Source organism: Prionailurus bengalensis, chromosome B4, assembly GCF_016509475.1.
Source record: "Prionailurus bengalensis isolate Pbe53 chromosome B4, Fcat_Pben_1.1_paternal_pri, whole genome shotgun sequence".
NCBI classification, from domain to species: Eukaryota; Metazoa; Chordata; class Mammalia; order Carnivora; family Felidae; genus Prionailurus; species Prionailurus bengalensis.
The window spans coordinates 132,908,844-132,921,665 of NC_057358.1; the positions used below are offsets into that span (position 1 = coordinate 132,908,844).

The 12,822-nt window shown below is 58.5% G+C and overlaps 1 protein-coding gene across 2 annotated transcripts in view; it reads left to right on the forward strand.

Moving 5' to 3' along the window:
* MGAT3 (beta-1,4-mannosyl-glycoprotein 4-beta-N-acetylglucosaminyltransferase) overlaps nucleotides 1-12,072 on the forward strand; it is a 32,903-nt gene extending 20,831 nt beyond the window's left edge. Inside the window, exons 1-2 of one of the 2 annotated variants that reach the window (XM_043562650.1) lie at nucleotides 1,126-4,652; nucleotides 7,772-12,072. In XM_043562650.1, coding sequence (XP_043418585.1) covers nucleotides 7,773-9,374 — 1,602 coding nt within the window. In that variant the 5' untranslated portion in view covers nucleotides 1,126-4,652; nucleotide 7,772 and the 3' untranslated portion in view covers nucleotides 9,375-12,072. Of the gene's footprint in view, nucleotides 1-1,125; nucleotides 4,653-7,771 lie in introns of those variants that run through there. The other variant, XM_043562649.1, reaches the window with a different exon arrangement.
* The last annotated feature ends 750 nt before the right edge of the window (nucleotides 12,073-12,822 follow it).

Genomic DNA, 12,822 nt, shown 5'->3' on the forward strand with positions numbered 1-12,822 from the left:
GGCGGAGCCCTTGGGTCACATGGGGCAGGACTAGAATGTAGGGTAGAGGTGAGCACAGGGAGGCAGACTTCAGCGCAAAATCAAGATGCCCTTTCAAGCAGATGGACCAATTCCTGGAGAGGCCGTGAGGTTGCATTCAAAGGTGCTCCCAGGCCGGGGGTTTTAGATGGGCCAGTTCCTGCCCAAGAGTGGAGACAAGGTGGGCTGTGGAACCTCCAAGGTTTCCCCAGTGGACATTTCCCAGAGCGTCCTGAACACCTACTAGGTGTCAGATCTCTCTGCTGCTGGACATAGAGTGCAGCTGGTCCCTTCTTCCAGTTGTAGGAGTTGAGTGCCCCATGGCTGTTCCAGAACTGACGACACCAGGGATCAGGTGTCATGAGGCAGGCAGGGAAGGGGGTCAGAGGATGGTGGGCAAGGCAAGTGACCATTAGGACATGAGCCACTGAACCACAGAGGAGGCTGGCAGGGGCCAGTGAGAGGCTGGCAGAGGGCATTCCCAGGGCTGAGCTAGGACCCTGGTCAGCGCAGGCAAGCTCAGGACCATGGAGAGCTCCATGGGAACCTCTCATCACCCGATGACCGTTGTCAGGGTGTGTCTGCACCCAGGAGGCTGCTGCCAGCCTGGTAAGGCCCACAGATGTAGCTTGTGGTCTCCAGGGAGCACCTGTCTTCTCTCTGGCCAAGAGCCCCCACTGGACTCAGCCTGAGCCCTGACCCTGAGGTCGTTGCTGGGTTGTGGGGTTTGAGTTCATCTGATTCCCTCCCTCACCCAATCAACCTTCTAAGCAGAGCCCAAAGAAAGAGGGCACAAGGAGGAGAAGGAAGACGTGGGAAGAGGGAGGGAAAGAAGAAAACCTGCCCAGGGGTACCTTCTGGGGCATGGCTACAGCCACAAGTCAGCACAAGAAGAGGAGGCCCAGGTTGGGCTGATCCTGTCACCGTCCTGGGTCAAGATCGGCCTTAGCCTCCCCTGTCCCTGATTATCTGGCTACCAGGAAGCATCCAGCCCATCCCCTGCCAACTTCATGCAGGAGATCCAGGCTCCTGGGGCTGGGTACAACTCATGGAGTATGTGTGTATGGGGTTGGGTGGGGGGGGGCGGCCTGGGGAAGTTCCTAGAGAACCTGACAGAAGTTCTTTCTTCCTCCTTTCCCCAGCATCCCAGGAAGTGGGGAGCTGCTTCTCAGCCCCTCCACTGTCAGGCTCAGGTTCAGCCTAGGCTTCACTTACTGAGCCCCTGCCCTGCTCCGTTCCCCTCTGGGACAGGACAGCACCCACCAGGGCCCAGGCTTTGCCAGAGGCTCACCTCCAAGCCTTTGCTCCAGCCACGCCCTTACCCGAAGGTTCTCTCTGCTCTCTGCCAGGCTGGGGCATAGCAATGGGAGTAAGAAGAGTTCAAGTTTATTTAGCACTCACTATGTGCCAAGTGCTTTACATGGAGTATTACTGAACCCTCACTTTACGGATGAAAAAGGAAGAAAGTTGTGAACTTGCCCAAGGCTGCCCAGATAGGAGATGGCAGAGCCAGGATTTGGACCAGGCAGTCTGGTTTCAGAGTCTGTGTGCGCGGAAGTGATGGTGAACACACTGAGGAGACCTCAATGCAGGGTGCTTTTTGTTTGAGCTTTTTGTACAGCCCCCTGCCCCAGGGAGCTGGTAGTCCCGCTGGGGAGACAGATGTCAGGGGAGGTGAGCCCAGCGTGGTGAGCGTTGCCAACAGGACAGGGCTATGGATTGGTCTCCCCGATTTGGTGTCTCATTTGAAGTGGGCAGGACAGAAATGGGTTCAGTACAGCTCTAATTAGTCAAATTGAGATCAGGTCGTATTAGAGCGGAGTGGGCCCCTAATCCAATATGACTAGTGTCCTGATGGGAGAAATTTGTGCACGTAGACGTGCACACAGGGAGGATACCATGGGACGGTGAAGGCAGAGATGGGGTGCTGCTTCTATAAGCTAAGGATGCCAGAGATGACCAGCAAAACCACCAGACGCTAGAGGAGAGGCATGAAGCAGATTCTCCCTCTTCAGAAGGAATCAGGTCTGCGGACACTTTGGTCTCAGACTTCTGGCCTCAGGAACTGAACATAAATTTCTGTTGCTTAAGCCGCAAACACACAGAAAAGTGGGCAGGACAGGAATGCTTATATCCATTTCGTAGATCAGGGAGTTGAGGCTCGGGTTCACAGTGGCTTTACGAGCCCGGAGGCTGACGCAGGGAGTCGGGAAGAGGGTTGGGAGAGCTCGGGATGGTTCCTCCTGGGACCAAGTGACCTGGGACAGGAGGCACTTGGTTTCAAGGGAGGCCAGCCCTGACACACAGCAAGCGCCTGAGAAGTATTGGGTGAATTTCACTGAGATGAGTAAGGGCCTAAGTTGTGGCCTCTGAGTTGCCTAAGATCATTCTCTGTAGGAGGAGGGACTCAGGGGTTTTGTCCTCAGGGAGCTGCGTGCCCAGGGCCTTGGAGGGCCATGGGCGAGCCCATTAGAGACCCCAAGTCCTTCCTCAGTTAAACTTGTTTCTCCAGACAGGTCCTGACCACCACACCCCTCTTGGAGTCCTGAGTTCTTAGAGGCACTCAAACATGCCAGGAGGCAGGAGTAGAGGTTGGAGAGCGGTGAGCTGGACAGTGCCCCCCAGCCCAGCTCCTACTCCCAGATCCAAAGTATTGCCCACCTCCGCTCCCATCCAAACTGTGAAGCTTCTAGACCAAGCGTACTATGGAAAGGACATGAGATTTGGGTCCAGAGACCAAGGTCAACAGCCAGACTCTGCCATTAGCCAGCTGTGTGACTGGCCACGCCCCTCACTCAGCCTCCATGTTTGCATCTGCTGGGCAGGATGCCGTGGTGAGGGTTAGAGCGAGGACCCTGCAGAGACAGCCCGTCTCAAAGCCCCAGCTCTGCCGTTTACCATCTCCATGAAGGCTGTTGAGGGGTGGCCCCCACCCCAGTCAAAGACTACCCCGTCCTTCTAGGTCCTGACCCCTTGCTCACACTTCACATCCAGGTCTTTGGCAAATCCAGCAGAATCTGAGCACTTTCTGCAGCCCTCTCCCCCACCCTGGTGAAAGCCACTCTTGTCTTGCCTGGACAGTGCTGGGGCCTCTTCATTGTTCTCCCCGCTCCATTCTTCAGGCAACAGTGTGTTCTCAAAAGAGCAGCCCGAGTGAGCCTCCTCAGACCCAAGTCGGGTCATGTTCCTCCTCTGATCAGACTCCTTTCGTGAAAGCGACATTTCCTGCTGTGGCCCCAGGCTGTGTGTGATCTGGGCGCATCCCTCCCTCCTGAGCGCCGGCTGTTCCTTCTGCCCAGAACCTTCATCCCCTGCTCTCTTGTCGTCTTCAAGTCTTTCTCTTCCTTAAGTGTCCTCTTCTCAGTGAAGCCTGCCCTGGCCCCCGTTTGTCAGTGAAGCCATGTGACCTCCTAATCCTTTACCCTACTTTTTCTCCAGAGCACCACTCTTGCTAAAGTCATTACCTGACTCGTTGATTTCTAGTTTATTGCAGTCCCTTGCCTTACTCACTCCCATGTGTGCTGCATGGAGGTGGGGGTCCTCGTCTGCCTTGTCCCCTGTGTTCCCAGGGCCTTGCACAGTGCCTGGGACATAGCGGGCTCATGATAAGCAGTTGCTGAATGAATGGAAGATACGGGTTGGGTGAGCAGCCCGTGGGGTAGCGTGTGGGTCAGTTGCGACGGTGCCTGTTCCATCCACTGGGTTGTCCTCCCTGATCCCCAGTAGACTCTTCATGAGTGTCACCCTACTTGGGTTGAGTGTGGCAGATGGAGGGGGCTCAGGACAGGTTTACCATCGCTGATCCCACAGAGCCCGACCCTCCCTAATTGTGTGACAGTGGGCAAATTATATCATCTCTCTCTCCCCAGTCTCTTCATCTATAAAATGGGGGTGGCAGTAGCATAGCACCTGCTTCCTGTTGAGAGGATCCAGTGAGGTCAAGTGTGTAATGTGCTCGGGACAATCGCTGGCTTGTAAGCGTCAGCGACCCATCGGCTTTATTGTTACCGCTGGGTGTTTCTCGAGGAGGCGTTCGGACAGAGGTAGAAATGCTGTCAGCTGGGGCCTAGTTTGGTTCCGTGGATTTCGCTCACGGCGGGGCCACCTGGAGGGATCTAGCCTTGGCTGTAAGGAGGGAGAGAGGTGCTGGCATGACAGCGGAAGTGGGTGCGGGTCCTGACGTCGCCACCTGCTTAACGTCCTTTGGGAAAAGTCTCGTCACCTTTCCGAGTCTGTTTCCGCATCTGTGAAATGGGTGGTTACAGTAGCCTCCCAGGGTGGATGAGACAGGAGACCACAGGTGCCGATGCTTTATTTATTCAGTTTCCTATTTATATGCCACTCAGTCAAAAAAAAAAAAAATGTATTTGGAGCACTTATCAAAATACATGAAGATAAGATAAGAAGGGATCAGGACAAGAAGAGTAAGAGTGAAGCCAGAAGCGAAGGCGCCCGCAGGAAGTCTGGTCTGTGAGGCACTGACTTGCTCCAGGCCGACCACCTGAGTCTCCCCAGCCGCCGGAGCAACACGGGAGCCCCACTCGGCTCCTTCATGCCCAGCAGCAAGCCAGGCCCGGGCCTCATCAGGGGGCCGCCCGCTGAAAGCCCCCGTGAAAGGGGGATCCCAGGCACAGGTGAGTCTGTCTTCCGCAGGGCACATCTGGCCAGGCGTAACGAGATCCTGAAAGCCAGCCTGGCCCGGGAACCTAGGGGCAGCTGGGTCAGTGTGACCTCGGCTACAGGAATTAGTCTGAGTGGCAGCCTGACCCTGCCCTCCACGGCTCATGGGCCAGCTCAGTCCAGCGGGGGCCAGGATCGGGGTGTGCTCCACGGAGGCAGGTTCCAAGGCGGGGGTGGAAATGGCCTGCCGGAAGGATCAGGGCTGCCTGAGTAGGTCCTCAAAGCCCTCTGGCGGGTCACCGTGGAGGCTTCCGCTGTGCTGACATCAGTCTTCAGTGTTGCCTTCTGCCCGGTGTCCGCCACAGCAAGAACTCCTATCTACCCGCCTGTATCGGGCCTCACCCCTCTGCCCCTGCACCCACCCTGCTGGCCTGGTCTACCTGGTCTCACTTTGCCAGAGTAGGGCTGGAATCCCTGATAGAGAGAGGAGCCCAGACAACCTGCTTCAGAAGGTTGCCAAGGGGCAGCCCCTCCCTCCTCTCTTCCCAAAAGCCAGTGGAGACCGGCCCCTCCCACCCTGGCCCTAGGGCAAGCTGACACTTAGCAGAGGTCAGGCCCCCACCCCCGATTGTCCTGCCTGTCTGCAGTCAGCTGTGCAGGCCACCCTTGGGCAGGCTCCAGGAGCGCCCAGGCATTCAAACTAGAGGAGGTGGGTCCCCTTGGACCCGACAGCACAAGTACCCTGGCCAGTGGGATTGGCGACCCCACTGTTCTCACTAGCTTGCTCAGGACTCCTCGCCAAGGTGAGCCCGGGAAGGGGGTGTAGCACGGGAGTCAAGCCACCCGGGTTCCTGCCCCTGCTTTGTAACCTCAGGCAGCTCCCTGAAGCCCCCTAGGTCCTGGTTTCCTCCTCTAGAAAATGAAAGGATTGAAGGAGGTGATTCTTTTTTTTTTTTTTTTTTTTTTTCAACGTTTATTTATTTTTGGGACAGAGAAAGACAGAGCATGAACGGGAGAGGGGCAGAGAGAGAGGGAGACACAGAATCGGAAACAGGCTCCAGGCTCTGAGCCATCAGCCCAGAGCCTGACGCGGGGCTCGAACTCACAGACCGCGAGATCGTGACCTGGCTGAAGTCGGACGCTTAACCGACTGCGCCACCCAGGCGCCCCAGGAGGTGATTCTTAAAATGTTTTCTAGGTCAAACGTGTTGACCACGCAGCTTAGAGAAAATTAACGTTGGAATCTTCCAGCATTGAAAGCATGGAAGTTTATTGAGCACCTGCTGCCCACCAGGACCACTGTACCCATTTCGCAGGTGTAGAAACTGACGTTTAGGATGGTGAGCTGTTCTTGAGGTCACAGAAGTTTGAAGACAAGTGTGCCTCTCTCTACCCTGCTGTCTTCAGAGTTAGGAAGTGGAGGGCAGAGTATGGCAGGAAGGCGCCCAAATGACCCGGAGAAGGGAAGAGAAGCCACGGAAAGGAACATTTTCAGGGAAAGAATGTTCTAGGTGGAAGGGCAGGGTCTCACTCATAGGGATCTACTGAAGGGGAAATGAAAACACCAGATGCCAAAGCCCGGTTTCTGTCCTGGCCCCTCCAGCGACCCTGTAGGTCATCCAACTCGGCCAAATGGGTGTAGCCTCCAGCCTGCCTGCCGGCCTCCCTGGGCCCCGGGACAAAGTGAGCTGGACGCTTACAGTCAGAAGTGCCGTCTCGCTACACAGGCTCATTCACGAGATAAGTAGCACATCTGAATAAAGTGTGGGCTTTAGTTAATAGTAATGTGGCCATTTCCATTTTTTTAGTTATGACAAATGTACCATGGTGATATATAAGACATTAGCCCTAGGGGAGACCGAGTGAGGAGTGTCTGGAACATTTACTTAAACTGTAAAAGACAGTATACAAGGCTGTCCGTTCCACAGCCATCAACTAATTGATAAAATTGGGGCACTCGGGTGGCCCAGTCCGTTGACCGTCCCACTCTTGATTTAGGCCCACCCAGGTCACGATCCCAGGGTCATGGGATCGAGCCCCGACTGAAGGAGGAGCCTGCTTAAGATTCTCTTTCTTTCTTTCTGCCCCTCTGCTCCTCTTCCCTGCTGGCGCTCTCTCTCTCGCTCCAAAATAAATAAATAAATAAATAAATGGAAACGAATCGATAAATCACACTGCATAAATGAATAGAGAATGGTTGTAGTCATGACTCACTCATGAATAGACAGTGATTCATTCAGAATAACCGTGGAATATTATGTGGGATTTAAAAGGAAACGGCAGATTTATTACTACTGATACGAAAGTCTGTTTCATCTGTCATTGATTGGGGAAAACAACTCGAGTGCGCTTAGTGTCCAGTACGATACGATTTACGAAAAATAGGAAACCAAGAACAGAATCGTTGCCTATAAAACCCAGCAACACACGTCAGACAGGTCAAGCTGTGTGGGGAGACCGGTCTGGAGAGGGGGGAGTGAAACAGGCACCTGTACTTACTCTTAAGTGTGTTAGAGTTCAATGTGTTTCCTTGAGGCCTGTGAATAGTTTTCAGTGAAAAGGAACTAGATGTGTCAACATATCCACACCAACGGAAAAAAGAACAGCACCCTGGGCGGTTCCGGGGCAGGGCGGGGTGGGGGGCAAGTCGGCGGCCGCACTCCCTCTCTTGGGGCCTGGGAGCCCCCCGGGGCAAGTTCAGCCCTGCCCGGTCTTGTTGCTGCTGGAGCAAAGCCTAGCGGTGCAGCTGGTCGGGTCAGGGTGGGCAGGCGGGGTAGAAGATCAGACTGCAGGGGAGGAGGGGGGGTGTTTGACCTGGCAGTCTCGGGGGGGGGGGGGGGCAGGGCTGAGGCAACAGGGAGGAGGTCCTGAGCCAGGAGGGGAATTTCCTTGACGGGGTGGGGCTGGGGGGCTTCCAGGGGTACTTGGTACAGCGAGTGGGATTCCCAGGCTAGACTTCTGGGGGACAGGAAGTGACCTCATGCAAGGGCGCCAGTCACTGGCCAGGACGTTCACAGGCACGGTGGCGGCAAAGGCTTCCTCAGGCTCCCTTACTTAGGAGAGGGGCCTCGGGCTCTGGTCACCCGGGTCTGCAGACCCCCTGACCCGTCTGCTGTCTCCCTCTTTACTGCAGAATGAAGATGAGACGCTACAAGCTCTTTCTCATGTTCTGTATGGCCGGCCTGTGCCTCATCTCCTTCCTGCACTTCTTTAAGACCCTGTCCTATGTCACCTTCCCCCGGGAACTGGCCTCCCTCAGCCCGAACCTCGTGTCCAGCTTCTTCTGGAACAATGCCCCCGTCACGCCCCAGGCCAGCCCGGAGCCGGGTAGCCCCGACCTGCTGCGAACACCGCTCTATTCCCACTCGCCCCTGCTCCAGCCCCTGTCGCCGAGCAAGGCCACCGAGGAGCTCCACCGGGTGGACTTCGTGCTGCCCGAGGACACCACCGAGTACTTCGTCCGCACCAAGGCCGGCGGCGTCTGCTTCAAACCGGGCACCAAGATGCTGGAGAAGCCCCCCTCGGGGCGGCCCGACGAGAAGGCCGAGGGCGCCGACGGCTCCTCGGCCCGGGGCCCCGCGCGGCACCTGCTGAGCACCCGCGAGCGCCCGGGGCCCCGCGGCGCGCGGCGCAAGTGGGTGGAGTGCGTGTGCCTCCCGGGCTGGCACGGGCCCAGCTGCGGCGTGCCCACCGTGGTGCAGTACTCCAACCTGCCCACCAAGGAGCGCCTGGTGCCCCGGGAGGTGCCGCGGCGGGTCATCAACGCCATCAACGTCAACCACGAGTTCGACCTGCTGGACGTGCGCTTCCACGAGCTGGGCGACGTGGTGGACGCGTTCGTGGTGTGCGAGTCCAACTTCACGGCGTACGGGGAGCCGCGGCCGCTCAAGTTCCGCGAGATGCTGACCAACGGCACCTTCGAGTACATCCGGCACAAGGTGCTCTACGTCTTCCTGGACCACTTCCCGCCGGGCGGGCGGCAGGACGGCTGGATCGCCGACGACTACCTGCGCACCTTCCTGACGCAGGACGGCGTGTCGCGGCTGCGCAACCTGCGGCCCGACGACGTCTTCATCATCGACGACGCCGACGAGATCCCCGCGCGCGACGGCGTGCTCTTCCTCAAGCTGTACGACGGCTGGACGGAGCCCTTCGCCTTCCACATGCGCAAGTCGCTCTACGGCTTCTTCTGGAAGCAGCCGGGCACCCTGGAGGTGGTGTCGGGCTGCACCGTGGACATGCTGCAGACGGTGTACGGGCTGGACGGCATCCGCCTGCGCCGCCGCCAGTACTACACCATGCCCAACTTCCGCCAGTACGAGAATCGCACCGGCCACATCCTGGTGCAGTGGTCGCTGGGCAGCCCCCTGCACTTCGCCGGCTGGCACTGCTCCTGGTGCTTCACGCCCGAGGGCATCTACTTCAAGCTCGTGTCCGCCCAGAACGGCGACTTCCCCCGCTGGGGCGACTACGAGGACAAGCGGGACCTCAATTACATCCGGAGCCTGATCCGCACGGGCGGCTGGTTCGACGGCACGCGGCAGGAGTACCCGCCGGCCGACCCCAGCGAACACATGTACGCCCCTAAGTACCTGCTCAGCAACTACGCCCAGTTCCGCTACCTGCTGGATAACCCCTACCGGGAGCCCAAGGGCACAGCGGAAGGTGGGCGGCGGAACAGGGGGCCCGAGGGAAGGCCGCCCGCCAGGGGCAGATCGGATGTGGTCGAAGGCTAAGGCTGCGAGATCTTCAAAGAGCCGGCGGGCGGGGTGGGGGGGTGGCGGCAGCCCCTCCCGCTGTTTCCCTGCCTCCCTCTGCCGGCTGCCTGGTTCCCGAGAGGACCCAGCCCTTGGGAACCCAGGGCCAGGCCTGTGAGCTCACAAAGCATCCTTCCTCGTCGGGAGAGGGGAGTCCAGCCCTTCCGTCCACCCAGAGTGCTGTGGCCAGGAGGTGCCAACGGAGAGTGCATGACGGTTACTGGGTAGCCAGGGAGGGCGGGCAGGGTCGGGGAAGGGGACCCGCAGGAGAAGCTCCCCAGGCCAGCCACGTGGGAGCTGCGGCCCCGGCCGGGGAGAAACCTGCCGTTGGGCCTCCTGGGGCTTTGGACCTGCAGCGGGAAGGTGGGCAGGCCGGGAGGTCCTGGGGCTCTGTAAATGGGTGCATTCGGGAGCAGGAGGAAGAGGGGACAGCAAGGTGGGAGGGATGTAAAGGAGCATCCAGCTGGGAGGAAGCGCAGTGTCCTGGGAAGGGCTGAGCCGGAGGGAGCAGAGAGCTCTGCCCGCAGGACACCCCTGCGCTGGATAGCACCCGTGGGGTAGGGCCTGGAGTCTGCCGAAGCCCCGGGAGTCTTGCTTTTGGTTCCAAACCTGGCCTTGACGTTCCGTCTTTCTTTTTATACTGTCGTCTTGTGGGCTGCCCGCTCAGCCCTCGCAAGGCCAAGACTCCAGTTCTCGGGGTGGGATGGGAGCCCGAGGCTGGACCGTCAAGCCGGCCTGGGTGGGGGCCTCGGGGAGGCAGAGGTTCCCCGTCACCCCTTCCCACTGGGACCCACAGCCCCAGCCCTCCACCGTCTCTGATAGAGTCACCCTTGTGCCCCTGCTCGGGGCTGGCTAGAGCCAGGAAGGGCCCACAGGCTGCCTGGGACCAGGAAGGACTTTGAGGTCAGTTATGTCATCTCATTCCCCTCAGTTTATCTCATGGGGGCAGGGGACGTATCGGTTAGATTCTCCCCTGCTGCCATTAAGAGGCCCCCAAACACAATGGTTTAAGCAAGACAAGCTTGTTTCTAGCTTAACTGTCCAGAGGGAGATGGTCCAGATCCAGTAGGGCAGCTCTACTTTTTCCCACATACACACCTTCCAGTTCTGGACAGAGCGGTGGCTTCAGCTCCTACCATCACATGTGCATCCCAGCCTGGGAGAAGCAGAGAAGGGCAAGAGAAGCACATGTCCTTTCCCGTTAAGGGCATGAGCCAGCATGGCATGGTCACTTCCGATCGCATCTCACTGGCCGGGTCTTAGTCACGTGGTCACAAGCAGCTGCAAGGGAAGCTGGGAAAGGGAGTCTTCAGCCACATGCCCAGCCTCAGCTTGAGAGTCCTCTTAGTAAAGGAAGGAGGAAACCAGGAGCATCTTTGGCACAGAGGGAGGGGCATGGGGAGAGAGCGTCAGAATGACTAACACAGTCCTAGGATCCTCCTCTCAAGTTCAGAGAGAGCTCTTAGACGCACCTGCTCCTGCCCCCATTCACTGCCAGTCCAGAGCTGGGGGGGGGGGGGCAGTGAGAGCCCGCAGTTGAAGGAGGGGTGAGACACCGCCCCCCTGAGGCCCCCACAGGTGTTCACCCAGCCATGCCAGGATGCAGAGCCTGCCTGTCGAGCGGGACATGTTTGTGTGTGCGTGTGTGTATTTATGGGCATGTGTGCATGTTTGGTGTGTACTTGTGTGTGTCTGTATTGGGGTGTCCCTGTAAATAGATGCTTCTGTATGGATGTGGGGGCAGGGCCCAGGCCTCCCCTTCCCCGGGACCTGGAGCCTGTGGCCACAGCCCCTCACAGCTCCCCCGAAGTGACTGAGGCGCAAAGCCCTCGGGGAGCCTAGCAAGCAAGGCTAAAGGGGGATGCGGGGTCTGTCTGTCTGTCTGTCTTTCAGTCCAAGGAATGAGAATCCTCCGGGCCCGAGGGCTGAACAGCTGAGAGCTCACTACCTCCCTGGCCTGTTTTGGTCCCCACCATATCCTTCCATCCCATCCCACCCAGCCTCCAGCCAGGACTGTCTCTGGGGGTCTTGTTGGGGTTTCCTGACGGGCCAGGAGGGGAGGGGGTCTCCTCTGCCTCAGCTCTGTCCAGAGAACTGTCTGGCGTGGGCGTGGTCTGGGGAGCTGGCCGCAGAGCAGCGTCCGGCCGGCAGGCATGAATCAGGTGGCAGGGCCCTATGGCCTCCAGTCTCCCACCCCAAGCGAGTCTTTAGGGTGCCCTGAGGGAAGCCCTCCCTTGGAGTTACAGCAGTCCCCCTAGTCCCTCTTGGATCTGAGAAGTGGCAAAAGAAATCAGCATGTCCCTGTGGCTCTGGGCCAACCCAGACCGGGGCCTGCCTTCCCAGACACCTCTACTCACCCCCCGGACAGGCAGTCTCTGGGGGCTCCTGAATCGTGCCTGAGTCCCAGCCCAGGGCCTCCCTCCTGAGGGCTTCCTCACCTCGTGCCCCTGGCACCCTCGGCTGCTATGGGCATGGCCCCTCCCCAGGCTGGCAGGGGTCCCTGGCCTCCAGTTCACCAGCTCCGAGGCAGGGGAAGGAAGAGGGGAGGAGCTCAGATCTGCCAGGACCCACCTCCCCTCTCAGACCCAGAACCCTGTTCACGGTCACTGCCGAGTGGAGACCTGGCCATTGGGTGGAGACAGCAGCCATCAGTGGAGGGGGGGGGCGGGGGGCAAGGCGTGGGGTTGAAGAGTTTCACATATACTCACATTCATACACTGGGAATTCTGGGGGGTGGGGGGTGGGGGGCGGGCAGGGGAGCCCCGGGCCACTCCCCCAGTATGAAAGGAAACCAAACTGTGAATGTGTGAGGGCGGGCACACTGCTGGCCCTGTCGCCATAACCAGGTGTCTTTCCCTGGGAACCACTGGCCCTATGACCTCTAGACTCAGGAGGCTCAGCCGGCCCACAGGTCATGTCCATTCCCAGGGGCAGGTGTGGGAGAGCTTTGGGGGCAAAGGTGACGGTTGGGGAGGGGATACAGGACTTCCCCAAGCAGAAGGCAAGGCCCTGGGAAATGTATAATTTAAGGACGCCAATGATAATAGTATTATTTTTTTTGTAAGGGAAAATCAATATGTACATTCTGAAATCATTTTCTCTGTAAATGGTTGGATTTCATTTCACCCTTAAAGGGATGCTTAAAGGAAAAGATAATATTAATAATAAAAACAGCTACAAAGTCTGAAAGGTGCGCGTGCGGGTCCAGTTTGGGGGTGCTCTGGGTCAGGGAGGGGTGCGAGGGGGTGGCTCAGGTCTTCCTAAAAACTTCCTCGCCGCCAGCGCCGGGCCCACGGGGTGTGAGCCTCCCCACAGACGGACGGACGCTGGGCAGGAGGGGGGCGTGCCGAGCCCCGCACCGAGGAATGCACACACACGTGCAGGCACCCACGCACAACCAGGGGCGCATCCTCCCCTTCCCCACCCC